Source organism: Apus apus, chromosome Z, assembly GCF_020740795.1.
Source record: "Apus apus isolate bApuApu2 chromosome Z, bApuApu2.pri.cur, whole genome shotgun sequence".
Lineage (NCBI taxonomy): Eukaryota > Metazoa > Chordata > Aves > Apodiformes > Apodidae > Apus > Apus apus.
The window spans coordinates 34,450,698-34,474,846 of record NC_067312.1 but is presented as its reverse complement, the minus strand read 5'-3'; the positions used below and the strand labels follow the sequence as shown (position 1 = coordinate 34,474,846).

General features: G+C 36.0%; 1 protein-coding gene across 1 annotated transcript in view; it reads right to left on the bottom strand.

Annotated features, from left to right (window-relative positions):
• The window catches only part of CCDC171 (coiled-coil domain containing 171), a 162,862-nt gene that overhangs the window by 98,680 nt on the left and 40,033 nt on the right, over positions 1–24,149 (bottom strand). The window contains 6 exon segments of the mRNA XM_051643553.1: positions 4,712–4,900; positions 6,819–6,986; positions 8,864–9,064; positions 10,914–11,003; positions 13,764–13,867; positions 18,829–18,931. Of these exon segments, the coding sequence (XP_051499513.1) occupies positions 4,712–4,900; positions 6,819–6,986; positions 8,864–9,064; positions 10,914–11,003; positions 13,764–13,867; positions 18,829–18,931 (855 nt within the window).

The window sequence follows — 24,149 nt, the reverse complement described above, 5'->3', positions numbered from 1 at the left end:
CCACAGAAGGCCCAACACTACCTGGCTGTCCACAAAACAGTTTTATTAGTTGGCTTAACAATAAGCAATTAAATACTCTAATTTCAGAAAGAACACTGCTCTTCAAAGCAGAGAAAAAGTTGGTATAAGATAGAGGAAAAAAAGAAGGAAGACTGGAAGATAAACCTAAACAGATTGGCAGCAGCTGGGAAAGGGGAAGTAAAGGTGATCTCTTAATTACTTTGTAATCAACCCCCTACTTATATATTCACAGATTAATTAGGTCTCATACAGAACTGAGTTTTCAAAAGAACTAAGTAACACAAGATATTTTTATTTTTACTAGTGCTGTTACAGATTTTTTTCAGCTTGCCAAATACTTTTTCTTTTACTCTATATGCCCTGAAATAGGGAAAGAGGGAGATTTACAACAGTAAACCAGTTTAGCAAAATGAAGACACTAGGAAGTTGAGGAAAGCCAGGACTAAGGTTAGATCATACAGATTGGCTGCTTTTCATAACATGAAGTTCTTGAATAGGAATCAACACACTATAGAGGGATGTCAGTGACTTAAAGAGAGGCTTCTTCATGCATGACAGCCCTGTGTGAATGGAACAATCACTTGAGGTTACATTTAAACAGGATCCAGTGGTATAACGAGACATGAAAATCTAGGCACTGTTCCGAAAGAACCCACAAGCTCAAGTTAAATCCTTATGATCCAGTTACAATACATGGACACAATAAGGAAAACATTAACAGAATGACAAGGATTATGCTACACTTCACCTAACCTCTCTTAGACCTTATAGAGCTTAATAAAAATTGGGTTAGATTATTCCTGTTAGCAGTGACCAAAAGAGAAGTGAAACGGTGTCATCTGGTCATATTCCCATGTGTTCTATTTGGCACAGGTCCCAAGCAAAAGATAAAGAGGGCACCTTAGTTTCTTTTCCCTCCTCCATCCCTCAGGCACAACAGGTGAAAAAAAAAACCTTGAATGGAAATAAAAGATTCCACACTTCTATAGACATATACTCTAGTCAGTTCAGAATGTCTTTGACCAAATACATATTTTACTATTTTTTTGAAAGAGGAAGAATTTCTAGTGTTATTAAAATACTTCCAGTGATGCAAAAATAGAGCAGGTAACTGAAAGGTTTCATTACAAAATGCAATTTGCAGGCTTCATGTCACTTTTCTATTCTAAAATTAAGCATGAACATGTACAATACTTTCAGTGCTACTGCATTATTTACAGTGTTTGATTTTTACAGAAAAAAAATCCCAGATAGCATGACTGGAAGGAACTGAAAAGGTAAACTGAACTTAGGAAACAACTTATGGTTTCTGGCCATCACAGGTGAAAGGCCAATATCTGAGTAAACAAAGTGTGATCCCTACAGGGCTGTTGGGCAGCATCACCAGTATTCAGTGCTCTGGCTAAGCAAAGCTTGTTTTTTTTAAAAAGGCTTAATGTTTTTATGCTTATTGCTATATGGTAATATGCAAAAGTTAACAAGGCAATCTCTGACTACAGAAATGTAAAAGTTTTGTAAGAAAACACACCTTGTTTTCACCAGGTAATAATTGCTTTTTTATTATCCCACAGTTTCTAGTGTTTTCTTTCAATCTTAAAAGGTATTAAAAGGGACATTGAGTTCTTTTCCTAAACACTGGCAAGCTGGTTCCGTTTGGTGTTTGAGCTTTGTAGGACAACTCATTGGGTTGTAGCACTTGGGACATTCCAAGAATCCTTAGCAAAAATGCAGGTGCTACTAGCAACACTATTTGATCCTACATCTTACTGGGTCCTTACCCTTTAATCTGCCAATAAAACAAAACTGGAAAATATAACTATAACGATATTATGACTTCAAAATCTTTTCTATATTTCAGCTGTTTTATTTTCCTACAGAACATACATCTACACATCTAATAACCATCAACAGTACTGTCCTCCATTTCTTTCCTATGTTTTAAGTACATGGACAAAACAAGCCTATTAAAGACACATGATGGGTCAGGAACAGGATAGTTACTTGGATTTCTCCTCCTTTGGCACTGATTGCACTGAATTTTGATACAATCACAAGATACCACAGCCTTTAACTAACTCACCTGCCTTGCTGTAAAAAAAAAAAACAACACAACAAACCCCCACAAAAAAAAACAACCAACCAACAATAAAAAAAAAACACCTTTTTTTTTCCCTCTCAAAAGGGCTTTTCTCCTTTACTGTTTAGCAATCTCTTTATTTTTCTGTTGAAATCAATGTTTTTTAAATAGTTACAGGATTTTTCTCCTGCAATGTTTTTGCATATCAGAACAAAACCCTTCTATTTTAAGTGGTTGCCACAAAAAAAAAAAAAAAATAGGGACAGATTAATAAATGTCTATATAATAAACAAACAATAACTGATAGTTAAAATTCAGAGGAGATTTCCTATGAGACTGTGCACAGTCTGAATAAATAATTTGTGTGAGGCTAAGGAACAGGCAGAGTAACATTTTCAAAATGGCACACTACCAAATCAAGAGGACTGCACTCCTACTACAAAAGGCAGGGGAAAATGATACACATTTTAAGCTCCATTGACTCTCCAAGCATGGAGACCACAGACAAAGAAAAGTGGTATCTGTAGAGTGCCTTGTTTATTGCTGATCTGTGATAAGGCCACTCTGGGAATTTCTGCCCTACAGAAATACAGTGAAACTGCTTTCTGATTACACCAGCCATCTGACCTACAGTAACAGCTGTGAACTACTACTTATTAACATCTACAGAGCCTATATTGGAGTTAGGGACCCTTAAAAGTACTGGCTGGGGACAGAAGTGGTGGCAGGTCTCCCTGCTACTGAAACATCCAAATTTTGCAATGTTACATTTTAATCATAAGGAGACCATTCTGAAAAGCCCTAACTCTCTACTGCAGTTCTAAGAAACCAAAACAATAATTTCCAAGATACATTACTCATATTGCTGTGCAGCTAGGGCTTTCAGTTAGCTCCTAAGAGTCTGAATTTACAGTCTAGTTTGCCTTCAGACATTTTCCAACAACTGGAAAAATTAAGAAAGTCTCAAAACAGGAGGCCTGAAGAGAAAATGTCTAGAATAAGGCACAGAACACTAGTTGAAGAAAAAGTTATAAATAAAAGGATGTATCCCACAATGTACCATTAGCTTGGTGCAGGACAGCAAAAATCACTCATCTTCCCTTTCTAGAAAGGAACTAACACCTGCAAGAGATTAGGTCATTAAACTGTTTGTCATTAACGTTCAGGTATTTGGATGGAAAATACAGCAAATTGCTAAAGTTTCCTTATAGTGCTAGAATAAAGGTCCTAGAGTAATGAGACCCACAGTTCTACAACTGAACACAAATTACTGGCAAATTATATTCCACTTACACTTATGATACATCTTCTATAAAATCTAATTACTAAAGCCTATTAATAAAAATTAAATACTGCATTCTGTATCTTTATGTAGACATTGGCACACAGTAATATCTAAAAGACCCTTTGAAGACATTCTGTAACTTGTGGCACATTTTTCCACTTAAGGCTACATTAGTCTGTCTGCACACCTCTAATCCAACAGAGCAGTGATCTTGCAGACAAATATGACTAAAAGGTGCAAAATGCAATAGGTAACAGACAGTAAAGTCTTATGAAAAACAAGCAATCAGGATTAGGACAGCCTTAACAGCAGATATCCATGGACCCTGCAGATCCCAGGAAGGGAAAGGAAGGAAAAGTATTTTTTGAAATTAAAATAAGCTTCCTCATTTCATCATTCTTTTTGTTGGCAATGATTTCACAGAATGAAACTAAAGGATCTTGAAGGAACTGAATATAGGTCTTGATGCCACTTATTCCACTCACAGGGATGTTTTTAACATTGCCAAGATTTAACGTGAAATGTATCAAGCAAAAAATAGATGCAAGACTTTAACTAACTCCCAAGAAATTACCATAAATTGCTCTGTCTAGAGAGTACTTCATAAATGTTTTCCAGAGTGCAAATACTTGCAAGCCCAAAATCTGAGTCACATACAGTGTTCTGATTAAGTAAGTTTCAGGTGGCACTCGCAAGTAACAAGACATCTCTTACTTCCTCTATTTCACACTTTAAACTTAAACATGTAAAAAGGAGTGGGACTGTAAAGGCAGTGAATTGTGATTGTAGTATAATAGTGAAAATTTTAGATTGCAAGTAACTTTTCTAACTATCAGCGACAACAGCCTTACACTTTTGAACCACTGCTCACTGTGGTATCTGTGTAATTCAGTCTTTTAATACTGTTGGAAACTACCACTGTAACTGCTGATTGGCTCTTAAGGTCAGAATGTATACACCTAAATTTAATCTCACATGACACTACTTTGCTGTTACTCTACAGAGTCTTTGGAAAGTATTGATATTGGAAAAGTAACTGCTGCCCTATAAAATTATCAAAAAAACCCACTAGTAACTGCTAGACCAAGCCAAGGGATTAATTTCTGGAATGTTTTAGCAAAGTAATTTATTTCTTACTACAACTGAAGTTAATACTAGCACCTTGTTGGTTTGTTCGGGGTTTTTTTTTTTTCATTTTAAAGATATACCAAAATTCAAAAAAAAAAAACCCTTAAATTGGTTAGGAGCTTAAACTACTGAAATAATCCATTAAATATCTGCAAGGAGAAAAAAAAAAAAGAAGAAATCAGATATTCACAGCACCATACCTGTGCCCTTGCACAAACTTCCCCAAGGAGACCTAAGTACTGCTGTTCCAGGTACTTTTTTTGTTTCTGCCAACAGCTTTCCCGTGCTCTCATCTGTTCAGCCATTTTGCTAAACACCTCTTTCTGGCTCTGCTGAAGCTCCTTCATAGTATCGGACTTGCTCTTACAAACATATTCTAGGTGAGATATCTGTGCAACAAGCATTTAAAAACATTTCTTTTACCTCTCAAAATACCTTTTAACTTTAATTGTACATATAATTTTAAGCACAGACTATTCCAGCATAAAATAAAAATTGTGATTTCTTCTACATCTTTATTAAAACTAAGTGAAAGCATTTTATAACAGATTACTTACTTCAATATTGCAACAAAACTGAGACATAATTTGGAATAATGAATTTTTCTGGAATTTCAGTTTTGCCATCCTTATACCACCTTGCAGATATCTTTTTCTGTCTTTGTAAGAAACCTGAACTGAACGCTTCTCAGATTTTTTGAAAAAAGTGCATTAAACGTTGCGCTGCTAAATTAGTAATCTGAGTATCCCAGTCCTTTAGCAGTTTGCAAGAATTGCAAGTAATAATGAAAAAACAGCTCTTAATTTTACTTTTTATTGGAAAGTCAAGACATTCTAGATATTATTATTAAAATATTTTCTGAAAATTTTAGCGTGCAGAATGTTTTTCTTACAAGTAGCTCATTAGTTTGTGATGTGTTTTCAACAAGCATGAATGGATTCACTCCGTAGTTTAACTTCTCAGCTCCCATGCAAAATAATGAAGGAATTAATCAAGGTAACAACGATCTCTAAATTCACATGCCTACACTTTGTTACTAGATAACATCAGCAAGATGCCTTCCGAACATATCACACAAAACTGCAGGAGAAAAAAATTGATTCTCAGAGTGCAGGTACAAGACAGGCAACAATGCTGTCCCAAATCCCTGAAAACCTGTTCAGTACATGAAAAGAGCCCTAGAGACGGCACAACCAATCTCAATAACCATGCTAAATTAAAAAGAAAGATACAATAAGACAGAACCCCCACTCGGACACTGCTAACGATGTTCACTCCCTTCCCCTCCATTCCCTTTCCTCCTCTGCTTCAAAAGTTAAACGGAAATGTACACCCAATGTGCATCTGCATAATCCAGATTTTATTATATCCTTCTTTAATAACTGACTGCTGGGGTATTTACCAAATGATGAGCAGAGTCAAACCTATTCACTGTAACCAGCCCTGTCCCTTACTCAGGCCAGAAGAGTGGTCACAAGTCCAGCAGACAAGAAATGTGTGAAAAAGCTTTTCCCTTCCTATGCCTCAAGATCAAAATGTCAGGGCAGACAAGATGCAAAGCCACTTTACCAGACTGTGGGACTGGCCTGATCAGTGGATCCAGAACATGAACTGAAATTCTAAAGAGTGACACGTGCTAGTTAGTGCAGCTAGTTTAAGTTATTTTAAAAGAGTCTTTCCTAAAAACACAGGGATTTCTCAGGAGAAAGACCATGTAAGCTTGTTAATATTAAAATAATTCAGAGACATACAGCCTCTCCTTTAAACAATTATTGACATTTTTTTATAAAAATAATTGTTTTTCTATTGTATTTCTGAATAAAATACCATAATCCAAAAGTTACACTTGAACCAAAAAACCACACTGGCATTTTTTCAGATAGTACCTCTGAATCTTAAACATTTAATTTAAAGATGATGTTCTTGGAGTGCATTTTGTTTCTGTTTTATGCTAAAATAAAGACTGGCTTTATTAGTGTAAATTACTAAGTTCTTTGAATTGCTTCATCAGTAAGATTAATTTATTTTCTTTTAATTAGGTCCCTGTGGCTAATATTGGCTAGTACTATTAGCATGTCCTGCACAGAAAGTGGAGCTTAGAGACTTCATACAGACTTCAGTCACATTTACATGCCCACAGCAATGGCATCAAACTGAGTTGTCGACAAGCCATAATTAATGGTACTGAATTATTAACGTCCAAATTCTTTTTGAAATAAGATGAATGTCAGTCCTTTTTAATGATAGTGTGATGTGGACAAATGTCACTGAATTTAATAGAGGTAGCTGCTGCCTAAGGACACTTACCTTCTCATTAGCCCTGCTGAGGTCTAAGATCAGGGCATCAACATTCTCCTGCAAGACTGCACAAAGCTCAGACCAAGAGAATCTATCTATGATGCCTTCTGGTTGTTTTATAAGCACGCAGCCTGCTACCAAATGCTGGTATAAGCCATGGAGGAAGGTTAGCTTCTCCTGAGACAAAAAGAAAAATGAACTGCTGTATCTGAACAGTGTTAGAATCCAAAGACTGTAGCAAAGTGAGCTGCATATAGGTGAAAAAACACAGAAAGCTCAATCTCAAACCTTTTCAAAATTTTCTAATTCCTGGTTAATAATTGCAGTCATACATACTAAAGCCAGAGTAAGAAAACAGTTTTTACAAAATTTGTCTAATTAGATGTAGTATATAAATGAAGCAAGGCCAGTCCTACAGTGGTCACAAACATGACCTGACACAGATAAAATTTCCATGCTGTAAGTAGAGACAACTTAATCATTCATGCTAACAATTTCAGATACATTCAAGTTGCACCCAGTTCCACAATCTGTGTAGCAGGCAGAATATTGTCTGATGGCCAGGCAGCAAGACACACTGTTTATACAACTATCACTCTAAAGTCTTTTAAAATTTGTTTTTGCATGGATTATGTATGACAAAATAGCTAGACAAAACAGACTTATAGCTTCATCAGTTAAATTCCACAAGCCATGCCTCATTCATTTACACTGATTTGAGTCACTAGCATAATAAATTGCTGCAAGTTATAAATAAATCTAACAACAACAGCATGCAACAAAAATCCCAGCCTTCATCCTTTTAGTACATACACGCAACTTAGCAACTTTGATTAAGATAACAACAGAAAGCTGTTCCTGAAAACCTATAAGAAACAGTGACTTTATTCAAAGTTAATAAACCACTGTAGAGGTTCCCATTGTTTTCCAGGGACCTTGGATGAGGCTTTATATTACAAAATTATGGATAACTGTGATGGGGAACTATGGTTTTTATGAGCCCTTTCCCTTAAACTTAGGTGCATTTTCTCACAATTATTTCATGGTATTTTAGGCAATAAAAAATTGTAATTTGGTTTAGTTTAGTCTTGTTTCTAGCAGACTTCCTAAATCCCCAAAGAAAATCCAGATTGCAACCATCATTATATTTTTGCTTGAACTGTCACAAACTAAGAATGATAATGATCCATTTGGAGTGAAAAAAAGGATCCCAAGACCTAAAATCAATTCACACATGTTGAATGCAACCACAGTGTTGTGTACATGCTGACTTTACAATATAGCCAGGCTTCTAGTTTCCTTCACTTTAATCATTATCTGATGTGTATAGCAATTCCAGCTGCTTCATGTGGACACTATTTAAATACCAGACTGTAAAAGAGGTGGAAAGAATGTTTCCTTTTTACTCACTTGGCATCCATATACAAATTTGTGGAAGTAATGAACTCAATATGGACAACAACTATGACAGTGTATCACTACTATTGCTGCTACAGAACTGCTTTATGGGGGGATGGAAAGCAACGCAACTAGCATCTTTAAACAAATATAAGGAGAAAGATAATAGTTCTGAAATAAGTCTTTGTGAAGCAAATCCCATATACAGCACACCCCAATGAGCTACCAGGTCACAAATAAGAATTTCTAGGTTTTGTGGTATGCAGGCAAAACTATCTCAATTTCACATTTGATATCTATTGATGTGTGAATCAGCAATTAATAGCACATGCTGATGATACTACTGTATGTTCCAGTTGTAAAACATTTTTATTAACTTTCAATTTGAAAGAAATAACTGTGCATCAGGCATAGCTCTGTTCTAAAATTCAAAATACTGCAAGGGTTAAACTATTAGTTATGATACAGAAGGAAAGAGAATCAGTATGTCCTGAGATCTTGTAGATATTAAACACATATTTCAAAATACGTATCTTAAAATCATATTTTGGGGATAAATCTGTTAAGACTAAGAGAAACTATTTGATGTATGTAAATGTATAAAGTCAAGATTAAATAAAGACTCTTTTTGACAGTCATCTTGTCTCTGATAATACCTCCATATCCTTCTGGTAAGCTCTGGTAAGCTTCTGGATTTCATTTTCAGATTCTGTGGCACGTACTTTCTCTTTCTCCCAGCATTGCCGTACACTCTGTAGTTCCATTTTTAAAGTTCCTATTAAAGTCTCTCTGTCTGAACACTTAGTGTGCAGACAATTTAACTCTTTATTGGCATCAGCCAGGTCATCCTGAGCTTCCTGTAGAACAGAGGCATGAAACAGAAAGGCTGGTAAGAATTTTACTCTATAAAATGTTACCTCAGTCCAGCGCTAAGCATGTGAGGAAGTAAACAGTAATACAGCTACATGTGTTCAGAAGACTCCAGGCTAAGCTGGATGTATCTTGTCAATAACAGAGTTTCAAAATTTACACCAGTCCTTCCCCAAAACTTATAACAAGACAGCATCAGAATTTCATCTCAGATTTAAAAGCTCCATGATGCAGTGACCTTCCTTCGTAATCCCCTCTACCCCCACAGCTGAGATGCAGGACACCCTGCAGAGTGGAGAGCTCTCAGAGCTAGTGAAAAGATACATTATTTTCATAAGTTAATCTCTGATCTGTTACAGATGAGACAATAGACAACACAGACAGCACCATCAAGACTCTTTGGAGGTTTGACCATGGGAAGAAACTAATAATTAGAAAAGGCCATAAATACAATCATCATGTCATAAGTACCAAATATCACAAGGTAAATAAAAAACTTAATACACTACCCCTTTTCAGCCAAAAGATTGCTGAGAAGGAGTGGACAGATACACATCCTTTCCTCTCCTACAAGCACTAGACCCCCAGTACTGGAAAAGTTTACCAAAGGTCAAACTGAAAGCATTGGGTTTTTTCATATAATCACAGATGCTTATATATAAGAAATACAACAAGAAAGATGCTCCTGAATTCATCAGAGAATGACAAATTTTATTCTTCTTAATGAAAATATTAAAATATTAAAGTAATGTTACATTTCTAACATAAATGTTTTCAGACTACATCTAATTTTCACTCATATATACAATGTTATTACAAAAAAAAATTCAGTTCTCAGAAACTGGTGTACTGCATAAAAACCAGCAATGCCTGTGTGTAGCTAACTCAGTTTTTGCATGAGGATACATGTGTCTGTGGCAATGGGTTGCAGCATTTTTAGGTGCTTTACAAAGATGCAGGAACAGAAACAGGAGTCTTAAGTCTTCTGGATATAAATTAGTAAAGAAAGTTCAAATCAGATGACAGATCATGTGCAAGGATTAATTAACATGAATATTCAGTAAGTGCTGAAGAAGTGTCTGTGACTAAACCGAAGTGATAAGGCAGCATATCCCTAGCAGAAGAAACTCTGGGACTAGATACATTGTATTGTATTTTGGCAGTAATATAATACACTACCCCTTGGAAGACTGAGTTTAACCATGACCTCAGGACTTCCTCATTTCCTTGGCCACTGAAGTAACCAGCCAGGACATTACAAAAGTGGTGTGTCAGCCAACACAGGAAAAAAAATATTGTGTAGAAACTAAATAAAAGAGTTCACAAGTGTTTTTTATCTGTCCTGAGGTAGATTTTACTCCAAGAAAATTTGGGCTGCACATCATACAAGTGCTAAGAATGACCTGATGCCCATACAAGCACTAACTTGTCTGACAGTCACAAACGAAGCCAAAATTTAACAAGGAAAGGACTCCTTTAATAAAACACGCTTTCATATGAATATAATGTCATATTAATTGAATTATCTCCTTGAGAAAAACAGTTAAGAGACAAAATACTGATGCTGATTTTAACATAAAATAATACTATGCAAAATGATAAGTCAATTTCAAATTATTTCAGCAGTGCAGTCATGGAAATGATCAGTTATGTAGGCTAAGATGGCAAACAGAATAAAGTGACATGGCTTTACACAAGGTTGCAAAGTAAACTAGCTTGCTCAACAGGATAAAATGATACAGAGACTTATTCTGCAAGGAAGAAAAGATACCTTAAATCCAGGAAGATACTTTTTGCAGAACTTTCAAATTTTATATTAAGCTCATTATATCATACCTTAAGTTCTTGACTTAAAGCACATATTTCCTCTTTGGATATCTCAAGTTCTTTGGCCATCTTTCCACACAAAGCCTTCAGTTTCCCAAGCTGTATAAAATACAGAGGTCAAACAGGCTTTTACAGAAAGGTTACATAATGACTTGAATGTAAAGGATTAATTTTGCAAAAAACGTTAAAAAAAAAAAGTTCAATTCTTTGATAATATTCATACCCCATACAATCAAAATAACGTGCCATTACAAAAGCACTAAATAACTCTCTGAAAATCATTCACAATAAATAACAGTGGCAGAATCCTTAAGTGGCTCCACTGTTAACTTTCCCGTTAAAAAATATGTCACCAAAAGATGGGCTTTGGATTGCACCTGAGATTTAATAAATTGAGATTATGATCTGGGGAGTGGTTTGAAAAAACAAGGTTTTGAAATCAGTGGCCATTTGCAGAAACTGTCCACATACAAGCATGGTCTCCAATTTTTGCTGAGCGCTGGATGGTAGTCACATAACTGTAAAAAGCAACAAAATTCCAAGAAGTATGGTGACTACTGAACTATTTGCAGTGTTACAGCAACAACTCTAGAGGTAGCCCATGAGCACAAAGTGTACTAGCTTCTCTTTCCACTTTCGAAAAAGATGACACATCATTATAATCTGTACCTATGATTACTTGATGATGAAGTTAGTAATATGTGTCTGAAATAAAGCATTATAGTGGAGATTACTGCCAGCACTCCAGCATTAAGGGGCAACTCAGAAGTAAAATAATCCATTTACCAAATTTATAAGTTACTTTGGAAATTATATTTTTATTTTATCTAAAATTAGGAGACCTGGAAGAATCCTTAGAAATAATTACAGTAAATTACAAAATGCTAGTGGAGTATTTCCAGACTTTGTTGGTTTAGTAGCCTTCTCTCTCTTCCCAAACATATTCTAGCCTCTGCACTATATAGAAAGTCAAAAGCTTCTTATCTGTCAAAAACAAAACACACACCTTTCAGTCACTCAGATTATCTAAATAATTTAATTTAATGTTTAAAGCACTATGTTAAGAGTGATACATGACAAGTTTACCAGCGTTATTTCATGTACACATACAGATGAACACTTATATTAATAACAATCAATAGGTGGAGTCTTGTTGAAAATCTCTCTGTAAAAACACCCACTACATAATTACTCAAAACTAAATCTTTACTGCTGTGTTTAAAGACATCCTGTGTTTACTGCACAGCACCCTTCATAGTCCCTTTGTATCTTACTGTATTATTTTAAAAGTTCTATTTCTAAGCATAGCTAATATATAAAAAGCCAAAGGCAGCATGAACTATGGGGGTGGGAGTGATCAAGAAGGACAGTGCTCTGCCCTCTCTGTGCACCATGAAGATGCTCAGTGATCTCTGGCTCCATATGACAACTTCAGGGTCAGTCACACACAGTCCTACTGGGAAGTCTTGTGGCAGGTCATCAGTTGGTCCTGCTCTGCTGGCGATTTATTTTCCTGGACAGTTCATTGTTCTTTCTGTCAGAAAATTCTCCTTGCTTTCTTAGTAGCCACCCCCTTGGTCTCCCCACTGCTGTCTCTGGCACAGTTTCACAACAAAGCACATCACTAAGCCAAAGCCTGCTGAGTCGACTTTTCAACTGTGCTGCCTATCACGTGACATTCCTCCTCCCAAATAACAATTCACTGTGGGTAGTATGCTCCTAGTTACTCTGCAGCTTCCAGACATGGGTCTCAGTAGAGTTTCATAACGACTACACACATTGGTTCTCTTATCTCTCTGGGAGAGACCTAAGAGTCCTTGCTGTTTACAAAAGTATAATTGTTTCCATGGTCACTTATTTTTTGCGCCTGTTGAACAAACTCAAAGGTCTTGCGGGAGACCATTCTTTTCCCAATAAAGGGGGCAAAGCTGATATACTTTTTCATCTGCCTTTTTTTTTTTTTTTTTTTAACATTGTGAGTGACTAGCTAGACAATGCATTTGTTAAAATAAAACCTAGAATTGAAAAAACAGCACTGGCATTTTTACAATCTTATCACACCTCGACTTTCTGTATTTGCCAATTTTATCCAAAGATAAGCTAATTACAAGTTTGCACAGAATGTTCTAACAGAGCAGTTAACTTCTCTCTACAGCCTTTAATGCCACAAATTCATAAAACATTTACACTCAAGAGGTTTAATTTATTCATATTAGCAATACAAATGAGAAAATAAATGCAAGATTGTGGCTTTTTTCAAGGGTAAGACAGTTTTCTAAAACTGAAATATTTCCTCTATTGTCTTAGATAATTCAAAGAAAATATTGCCACAGTCCTATTTTACTTGAAAAGTAAACACACAGCAAAAAATAACACCAAGAGGGACTTCACAGTAAACACACTCATCTCAGGAAATTATCCCACTTTTTAAATTTACAAGGGCATGCACATTTACATAACTGATAGCAATGACTGTTGAGGCTGAAGTTGCTGCATATTTAGAAATACTGCGGTACACACTGCCCAACTCCTAAATCATCTCTTAACTGAAATCCTAGATATGAATAGCTTGTTTTCCTGAATATTTATTTACAATTATACCTTCAACAGGTTTAATAAGAAAACAAACCAAATTAAACTAAATAGAGAAAAAAACTGCTCTCCTTCTTGCCCCAGATTTAAGTGAAACTTCACTGCAGGATACGCTTAGAAACGGTAGTGACAGAGATTATTTCTTTGGGTATACGTGAAGCTGTCAACTCAACACTCCCACTCTTCTGACCTTTTTTTACAAACAAAGTGTAGGTATTGCTGCAGGCCAAAGGCGATACATACAGAGCCAAACAGTGCAAGCGTTACCTCATTAGACATATCTTCCAGCTTGTTCTGGTAAGCTGTCAAGTTACAGCTCAAAGTCTCAAGGTCAGAGAGGCCCAGAGGTTTATCTTTGTCCTTACCAGTGCCTGAAGAAAAATACAGAATGAAAATTAAGCCTTAAAGACACAGCGAGAAAACGACTCACCCTAGATGAGAGCTATTAAAATTAGTTAGGGCTTCAGTGACAATACAAAACAATGAGCAGCAGCCTTGCTTGCCACAAGAGATGCAGCCGAATAGCCATACTTTCAGAGCAAATACAGCTGAAAGACATTTGTACAAAAGCTTTAATACAAGATACAGAATTGTAAATTCTGGATTACACTTCTACCTAATGTATTTGGTATGCAGTCTTGCATATAATTTCTACTGTGGTCAGCTTCAGTCAGACCAGTCAACTTTAAAATCACACAGTAACATGCTTTGAAAAACACGTTGCCTGAAAGTTAAGTATGTTACAGTTTTCCTGACCTTATTTTGCTGTTGTGACTAAGCACGCATGTTTTAACGCAGTACTTAATTTACTCAATGCTTTATTGAGCCAAAGACCACATGACTATGTTATGCTTGGAGAGGTCTTAAAAACCTTTCAAATGATCTTGAATTTCATTCCAAAGGAAATAATAAAAAAAATTTATTATCTGTCTGCAGAGTCCTACATAATGTTTCAATTATAAATCTTAAAGCTGATATATCCATTATACACACACTACACTTGCTTATTAAACCTTTAGACAGAGACTTCTGATCTGGTTGCCTTAATGAGGGACATATGAACAAGTCTGAGCATTAAAAAGCCCATAGTACAATGTGGTAAGAAAGAAAAACAACACTGTATTGATCATAAGGATACAAGATATCAGCTGATATTAAATTTCCAATAACAAACTATTCATTCTTTTCTGTTTTTACAGCAAAATAACAAGTTATTCACAGATTCTTCATCTCAGTATTATTTATACTGGTATGCACTGTTTATAAACTTACTTTGTAACAAATTACAGTATCTTCCTTTCTCTGAGTCTTAGCTGCTCTATAAGCAAAACTAACATTACCAACACAAATAGCATCCTTATTTTGCAAAAGAAATTAAAATTCTGCACCAGTTTAACTCCAGAAAGGATAAACAATCACAACTTCCAGCAGAATCAAATGATGATAAAGGTGTTTATCACCTCTGAAAGATAAGTGCTGCTACGCAATTTACCTAGGGTGGCTCATAAATTCAAATCAGATATTAAACTCTCAGCCTTTTCTTTGGATCTCCATAAAACTTCGTCAGCTAGAGGATGTGCACTTACAGACCAGCAGGTTGGGTTTTTTAAAAAAATCCTAAGGTTAGCATTAACTAACAAGCATGACAGCCTACTCAAAGCATTATACAAAAATGACAGATTTGTCCTGTAGGCTATACATAATGCACCAATGTGAGTGCAGTGTCAGTGCAAAACTTACACATATGCAGAAGTTAGAAAGTATTGCCAACAGCTGTTCTGAAATTTTTTTCTATTAATTAGCCTCTGCTCTCCCAACTCTTCGATAACACCAGAAAGCATGGAGTACTATTCAGATTGGACACTAACTTTTCACTTCAGGTTGCCAGCCAGTTGTTACTGTCAATGTCACACCTTGTCAAAGCAGTGCAGGTTTGCGAGATGACTTTCAGTAAGAGAAGCAAGATCTGTTCTACAGTATGCAAGTGAACGTAAAAAGAACACACATCCCAGTGACAGACTTCTGCTCTGTCCTACCAGGCTCTCCAGTGGACACCTACTGTAATGGTCTACACAGTCAGTGAAAAGCAAAATCTTCTTAATGAGACTGCAGTGCCCTTAGCCAAACTTCTGAGTCCTAGAGATGTCCCAAACACCAATGTTACACCTATAATCAACCTAAGAATAATTAATAAATTCTAACCTTTTGTGAGAAGTTTAGATTTCACATTTAAGAGATTAGTAACACCCTACTGTCATTTTCATCCCTTAACCACAGCAATAGTTAAGGATGCAAAAGGGCTCCAGTCCTCTCTTCTCAATTACAAGAATGATTTCTTGCAACTACTTCTCCTAGCCATTGCAGGCACATTTTGCAGTGATCCTGTGCACAGAAGAAAGTACCATTCTGCCATACTTACAGCTCTAGAGAACTTGTAACTCAAAATTCTCATTCAGTTTAAAATAATACCTATTAAGTCAATTTAGGGGTTGTATTCCATCCCATAGTTTTTATCAAGCTGTCTAAATAATGCATCTTCATTTCTGAAGCCCCAACTGGCCATGCTGTCACTGAAACATGCCTCTGAACTATCTTAATATCATGTTTGCCAAAACCAGACTTCTGCCAATAAACTTTCCACGCTGGCATTCCCTGTCTTTGCTGCAACTCTATTTTCTAGTTAGCTCAGTCTGCCAACAGAAATGCCATAGTCCAGTTTCCTGCACTACCTGACCAACACTGGCCAAATGTTGTTTGTCTCCATCCAGTTATGCAGGAGACCTGCAACACAATCAAAGGAGCACTTGCTTGCTGGAGGGGCCCTACTTCAGTAACAACGTAAAAGCAAACCCAATAATTGAAAATATTTCCCTGTATATCACCTAAGAGTTTGGGGTAAGGAAACGCCAGATTCAGTAAAAGCCTGACAGGAGGTGTGCAAGTGAGTAAACTCTTAAATGTACTGCTTCAGACTTTCTCCTAACAGTACTGGGCCTGTCTACAATGGAGTTAACTTTCTTCGTTGCAGGTCATATGGTGCTGCGGTTTAGATTTTTGACCAAAGCAATACTGTTGGCCTCCAATAAGTGGTGACAATAACTCAAAGTAACTAACACTTTTATCACTTTATACTGGGTTCAGTCTTTTTCAGATTGCAATTTATTCTTTTTTTTCCTGAAATGAAGACAACTGCAAATAACTGCAAAATATTAAAAACTGAACAGGGATAAACTGAAATAATGCAAATTGCCCAATAAGAACAACAACACTGAGAAAAACTTTAAAGGTCACTATAAAAGGAGAAGACACATACTTAATCCTTGTTATTTTGGGATGTATGAAGAAAAAAATAACTTTTTTAAATATCCTGGGTTTTAGTCTTAAAATGATAGTCTTCTCTTCATTTCCCTGTATAGTCCAATAATCACAGCTCCATCCGTACTTAAATTAAGGGGCTGGACCTTTAACACTGGCAGATTTTAAGTACATCTTTCAACCTCTTGAGTAAAAAGTTATAAAGTAAAACAAGAAAGAATGACTGCTCAGCTAGCTGTGGCTCGTTTAGCCCCTCATCTGCTAATTACACTATACAGGTTCATTCAACATGTTTACTTTTATTGGCACCTTGGCATTCCCATTTCAAATATGATTACATTAAACAACGTTTTGAAAACTGAAAGAAATACTTGTTACATAATAAATTTGTAAGCACAACTCAGTAAGGCAACAGTACTAAATTTCACACTTAGAAGCATAGAACATACATAGAACAAATGTCTTAGTTAATGTCCATTTTAATATTAGCCATAAAGACTCAATCCACAGCAGAGCTAAATTTACTTTCTGCCTCAACTGAACCTCTGCAGGAGATGCTAAAGCTTAAAAAAAATCTCTTTAAATAAGATCTTTCAAAGTTTGCCTTAAAAAGGCAAATTAATACTGGAGTTACTGTCACTGAATTCTTAGTATTACAGAACCAGGTCAAAGCCGTTCTCTGCAAGGTTAACCACTAGGGAGAATAGAAAGCCTACCCAAAAGACACTTACTGCTTTGGAAACTGCACTTTGGCAGCAAATCCAGCTCCCTCCAGAACAGCTGATGCCCCTTTGGGCATGTGACACTTTGCAAGATGGAAGAAAACATACAGTTCTGAAGAGCTTTTCAGTCTGACATATCTACAGTAAACCCACATATATTACACACAGGAATTATGTTTATAATTACAGAATAAAACTAATACCATTTCCCAAATAAGAAGTAAAAAAGCCCATATAGCCCATGTAAGAAAATCAAGCATCATAGATTCCAGGACAGATTTTTAAGGACAAGAGGAATCAGTAAGTTCCTCTACTCAATTTTAACAGTACCAGGCTCTAAAAAAAAAAAAAAAAAAAAAAAAAAAAGTTGTTTGCAGAGATATAAAAAAACACATCTCCATTTAAAGGTGTTCTATGACCCATTTATGTCTATTGTTGCTAAAAAGTGCAGAAACATATAATGACAATTTACAGAAAACAAACACACTTGATATTTGGACAATATTTTGCCTGTTTTATTCCATTTTACCTACACTGTAAGACGTAAGTATTGTGTCCAGGATGTGATTTTCTAACAGGAAACAAAGAGAAAATGTTAATAGGTAGTTTTGAATTAAGATTTTAAGCAGTGTGCTATTTCACCTTTTTAAAAAATTACTCACTTTGATGTTAAAGTTCTGCTTGCTTATGTCGGCTACTATTTAAATGTTTAAGCAGGTAGCAGTTTGTTGAGTTTGATATAATAATTACATATAAAGCTAGGTACCAGAGTGACAATCACTGACTTACAATTAATTTTAATTCAAATAGATAAATATTTGTTCAGTATTAGATCAAGTTAATGCAATTCAGTACTAGTCCACAATCAACAGTAAAAACTACTGTGTTATATCATGTGTCCTACACAACCTTTTTGAATATATGACCTTTAAGTTGCTGAAGGTTGCCTCAGAATTTGGCTCAGTTCAGGCAAAACATCTGTTCCCTTTGCAGGTATACTGTAAGGACTTTTTTCTCAGTTGGATTTAGAGCACAGCAAGTGAGCCCTTTTCTGACCGATCATATACACCCCAGCATTTGTAAATCAAGCTCTGGGCTGACAACAGCAGGTCCACATTCCGTCACCCTTTCTCAGCTAGCAAGGCCATTTGACTGCTGTGAGAACTGCTCTTATCATGTCATCAAATCAAAGCATGTTGAGAAGAGGGAATGCAAGAGGCATCTGCAGAATTCCCACAATGTAGTGACTTTGGAACATTGACAGATGCATCTGTCATTTTATACCTTCAACTAACCTGCTGTCCGCTGGCCTGACATAGCAAAGCTGTCCAAGGGTAACTTCAGCTCTTTCATGTTGTTTTCATACGTCTCTGTTAGAAAGACCTGGTGTTTCTTGGCCTTTATTTGACAGGAGATACAGGCAAGAAGAGAGGGGGTAAAAAAAGAAACGCATTAAAATGGTAAAGAGAAGAAATACAAATCACAGTGGCATTTTTTTTCTCCTTGAAATTCAAATTCCTGCTATATTTCTTATTACCCCTTTTCTTGAGCCAAGAGACCTAACTGACATCACAAATAAGTAACACAGAACCCTGAAATACATTTAAAATAGAATTAAAGGCTTCAGGTAGTCCAAAGAAAAAGAAAAAATGGTTGCACTGTAACCTAGTCTTGATCTTCTTCTGCTTTAAAAATATCTTAATGAACATTAATTAACTGCTGCCCATCTATGGAAGGAATGAAATCTATTGTTACACCCTACAAGGGCATCCAGAAAGACACCAAACTACTGGCAGACAGGCTAGAAATTCATCATCTGGCATTCAGTCAAATCCCACACCTATTCTCATTGCAAACCTGCCTACTTTAATTGTTACTATCTTCCATGCTTGATAGCGATTTCTTCAATATCAAAACCTCCTTCTTATGCATGGAATATAAAGCAGCAAAGCCCTTCGGCTCCTATAATCAAATTTTCTTAAAGAAAGACGTTCACTTAAGTGCAGCCTATTGTTCAAATCAAGACACTGGTTTTATCCTGAAGGTAAATAGGTATTACAGCACATTTATTTAATCACTACAATAGAAAGATTAGGTCAAATAATTACTTCAATTGATAACTGTTATTAATACTTGCAATTTTCAAAGACATACACGCGTTACTCCAGACAAGACCTAGGTTCTTGTGGTAGTTCTGACTTCCCAAAGAAATGTACAGTTTTAGCAGCTGACTAGCAAAAAGTAGTAAGTTTCACAAGTCAACAATAAAAAACAAACAAAAAGAAGCCAAACACCCCAAACCTCCAAACAACCCCTCCTACCCAAATCAAGGAGAAACTAGATTTAAATAAACATTTTCTTATGATAAAGGTTCTGGTCTAAGATGTCTCATTACTTTTAATTACTCAATTTATTTTTATTCTAAATTCTAACATCTATTTGCATAATTTCTAGTTCCTGATGGAAGGTTATCCTTTTTGTACTGAGAAAAATCCTACTGTTTTCTATCCTATAAATTATTGGTGTAGTTATGCTTTGCTGCACGTGTAAAGATCCAGTCAACTTCTCAAGTGTGAGAAACATCCTCCCCAGGAAAATTGCTACATACTGGTAGCATATAACTGTCAGGCAAAAAAAATAAGGAATGCATTTAATTCTCTGCAGTGTTCTTCACTGTTCAGTTTAAATATTTTATAAATTAGCTTTACTCTTTCAATTTTAATTATATGTACTGTACATCAACTAATATATTATTAATATGTGTATTTGAGTGTTAGGTCCCCTGTAGCATTTACATGCCTTTCCTTGTGTGAGAGTTTGTACTACACTTCATAAAGAATTTCCAAACCACTTCTATACATTAGAAAAACCCTAAGCTTTAATTCTTATTCTATAAATCTATCTACACAAATAGAGCTTGTAATTGCTGAGCTCCAGTAAAAATATTTTATGAGATGCAAACACAAAAAATTATTTACTCTCATGTACTGATACCATCTCAAAGACCTCACATATTACAAATCAGAAAATATAACAATATGATCAGCATCACAGTAAAATAAATATTCTTTTTACATAAACCACTCCAGCACAGACAAGGTCAGACTAAATCTTCCCAGAAGAACCTTTTCCCATGCAAAAGTCAAATGTAAGACATTTTTTTTTTCATTCTTCTTATCCAACTTTTTCATTTTTAGTTCATTTACCACAATTTAGTCAGTACACTCCAGTCTATTCAGCCTTCACCACTTCGCTGTGCATTATTTGCCAACTGCATCTATACTCCCTAGCCAACTTTAGGGGTTTTTTTCACATCAAAAAAGATCAAAAGTAAATTCCTTGCACTAGCCAGTTTCTCTACACTTTAGTTACAAAGTATTTAGAATCTTTCTAATTTCCATTTTCAATCACTGTTCTCATTATCAGAAATTAAAGAAACATACTGTAAACTACAGTGCTGGAAATCCAGGCACAGTCTAGGAGTCCAAAAGGGTCTGAAAGTATCAACCTAACTTCTTATGTCTCACTGACATACATCTAATAAGAATGAGTGGAGCCATAAAACAATGGAATCATTTAAGCTGACAGGATCTCTGGAGATCATCTGTTCCCACTCCCCACTCAAAGCAAGGCCATGCTTGAAGCCAGGTTAGGTTGCTCAGTGTCTTGTCAAGTCAAGTTTTGAGTGTCTTGAAGGATGGAGTTCAACAATCCCTCTAGACAACCTGCTCCAACATCTCACAGTCCTCACTGTAAAGCTTTCTGCCCCTTACAGGTAATTACAACTTCCCTTTCTAAAACTTCTGTTTTTTCTCATACTTCCATTACACTGTCCTAAGGAGAATGTAGATCTGTCTTCCCCACAAGCACCCATTTGACAATCCATGGCAGTAGCTGTATCTCCCTTAAATTTTCTTCAGTCTGAACAAAAACAAGTGTATATAATTCCCTGAAAAGGAAAAAAAACAGAGTCCACAAGTGTAAAAGTCAAACATAATCAACTGAAGCTGCTGAAAGATATCTTCTGCCAGATCCAGCTATTCCAGGAGATGAGATTAATTCCCTCTCAGCAGCTCCATCCATCTTCATATTTGTCTTAGAGGATGTCATTCCTGTAGAACTGCTGGAAAGGCACTGGTTCCTTAGATTACTTCAAAAGGGAAATCAGTTGACAAAGTGCTAAAAAGAATTTACTTCCCAGACCACATTGGTAGAAACAGGTGAAAGAACACTAGTAAAGCAAGCCTTATGCTGACTTTGCTTGACTTCCTGCACATCATGATGGATCTTTCTTGACTTTGGAAGTGATCCTTGAAAATTACCTTGAAAATAAAAGGTAGCACGATGCCTGTCTGGATCCACAAGGAGCTCCTAACTAAATTAAAATATTAATAGGAAGCATAAAGGAGGTGGAAGGAGGTACAGGTGATCTGGAAGAAATACAGAGGCACTGTCCAAGTTCAGAGGGATAAGCTTAGGAATGCCAAAATCTACCTAAAGTTGAATCTGACAGGGGATGTGAAAGGCAACAGGAAAGGCTTCCTGAAATACAGCAGACTAGGCAAAATGTGGACCTGATGCTGAATGGGGCAGGGGATCCGGTGACTAGGAGGCAGGAAAGGCCTTCTCAATGCCTTCTTCACCTCAATTCTTTACTGGTAGAACCTGCCATCAGGAATCACAGGTCCCTGAAATCAATGGTGAAGTTTTCTTGTGAAGTTTGCATAAACACCCAGGAATTTAAAATTCTCAAAATATATTAGGAATATTTCCTATACCCGCCCAAACAAAATTCCCTCCCTCATAAAATACTCAGAACAGAAGGCTAGAAAACAAACAATATGGAAGCAAATTAATACTTTTTAACCCAGTATATATGCTGAATTATAGAATATACAATGTTTCACAGAGTCAAACTTCATGGCCTTAAGAAGGCTCCCACTGTCACTTAACATTCCTTATGGACAAAAACGTTTTTGGTAGAAAAAAGTGTTTGGCAACATATTTATTTAACTGTCAATTTTAAAACAGCACTTTTACAGAAATTAAACAGAAGCCAAGTATTCTTCATTACAGGCACTATAGGCTCCAACCAGGAGAAAAAAATTTTTTTCCAAATGCTTTTATATCCTTATCTGTAAGGATAACCAGAGTTATGAAGAAAAGCTACTACTCATAAGTTTATATTATTCCACCCACTGTCAGAATTATGCTAATCTTCCAGAATTAGGTATTTGCATTTATCTGGGTAATTCCCTGCTTCCTGGGTTGCAGAGATATTTTACTTAACTACCACTACTCAATATTATTCCACCACTTGTTACAAGACAGAACAAAAGTTTCATTGATTTTTCAGCATTTTTCAAAAGCCACTGCTGAATAAATGCAAACTCTATGCACCCTTCCAAAATAGTCCTCATGGCCTGGTGCTGCAAATGTGCACGTGTAGCTCAAGTTCAGTAACAGCTAAAAAATAAACATATAGGCAGAGTTTGAGGCTTTTTCAAAATTAACTTATCAAAACTCCAGTACTATTATGCAGGGAACTGGGCTCCAGTCCCACAACAAACTGCTATTATTCCAAGAGGAATTTTCTCTACTTTGTTTATACTTTCAGGGATTTTCCTGTGTGACTTTCTTGCACATGGACAAAGTCACCCATCTGGCCTGCAGTACAAATCCCATCTGGTGATGGCAGAGCAAAGGACAAAGCCAGAACTTTACAAAAGCAACAGAATGTTTACAGAACTACCCTGGGGGAACCAAATCAAAGAAGTTTTCTATGGAACCATTCTAACCCCCTAAAGAAAGATTTTTAACAACATTTTGGTAGGAGAGAATTTCATTAATATCTCTTTGGGTTTTTTGGGTTTGGGGTTTTATTGTAAGAGAAAATTATTTGAGAACTGGCAACTTTAAAAGCATTTTTAGATGCCTGCCTTCAAGCACCGGGACATCACAGCCTGAGTGACCTCTCCACTTCCAAACCCTATAATTCTATGAATAAATTACAAAATTGGTTTCTTTGTAGAAGATAATCTCAGCAGATGCTTCAGACTGATCGGTCTTCTTAAATTAGAACAATAACACAAGTAGCATCTGGGTAGGAATGCTCCAACCCTGAGTTAAAGCAAGCAAAGCAAGAACTAATGTAACACAATATTCAACAATCATGAGAACAACATTAATGAAGCCTGCATCTTGGTTTAAGTTGAAAGACAAATCTCTGTTCAAAATAAATTTTCTAAATGAGATTTACATCTTTGCCACTGAGTACCAGATTCTTCTCCATAAAATTTGCAGCATAGAATCATAATATTCAGGGTGTTTCATTGTCTGTGCAGTCAGCACTGAAGACACTGTGTTAAAGAACAATGGTTAATGCCCATGTCCAGGAACAAGATTCTCAAACACTTCTGTTCTGACTTTCAGTTTAAGATAACCTACAAGGCTATTGCAGATAGCTGAGATGCATACAGAGCATGATTGCGTTCATGGCTGTGAAAGATTTATATCCCTCACAGAAAAAAGAGGCTCTAGGTGTAATCTATTGCACTATCTATACACTAAACATGCTACTCCTAATAGTATCTATACAAAGGGAAGAAATTAATGC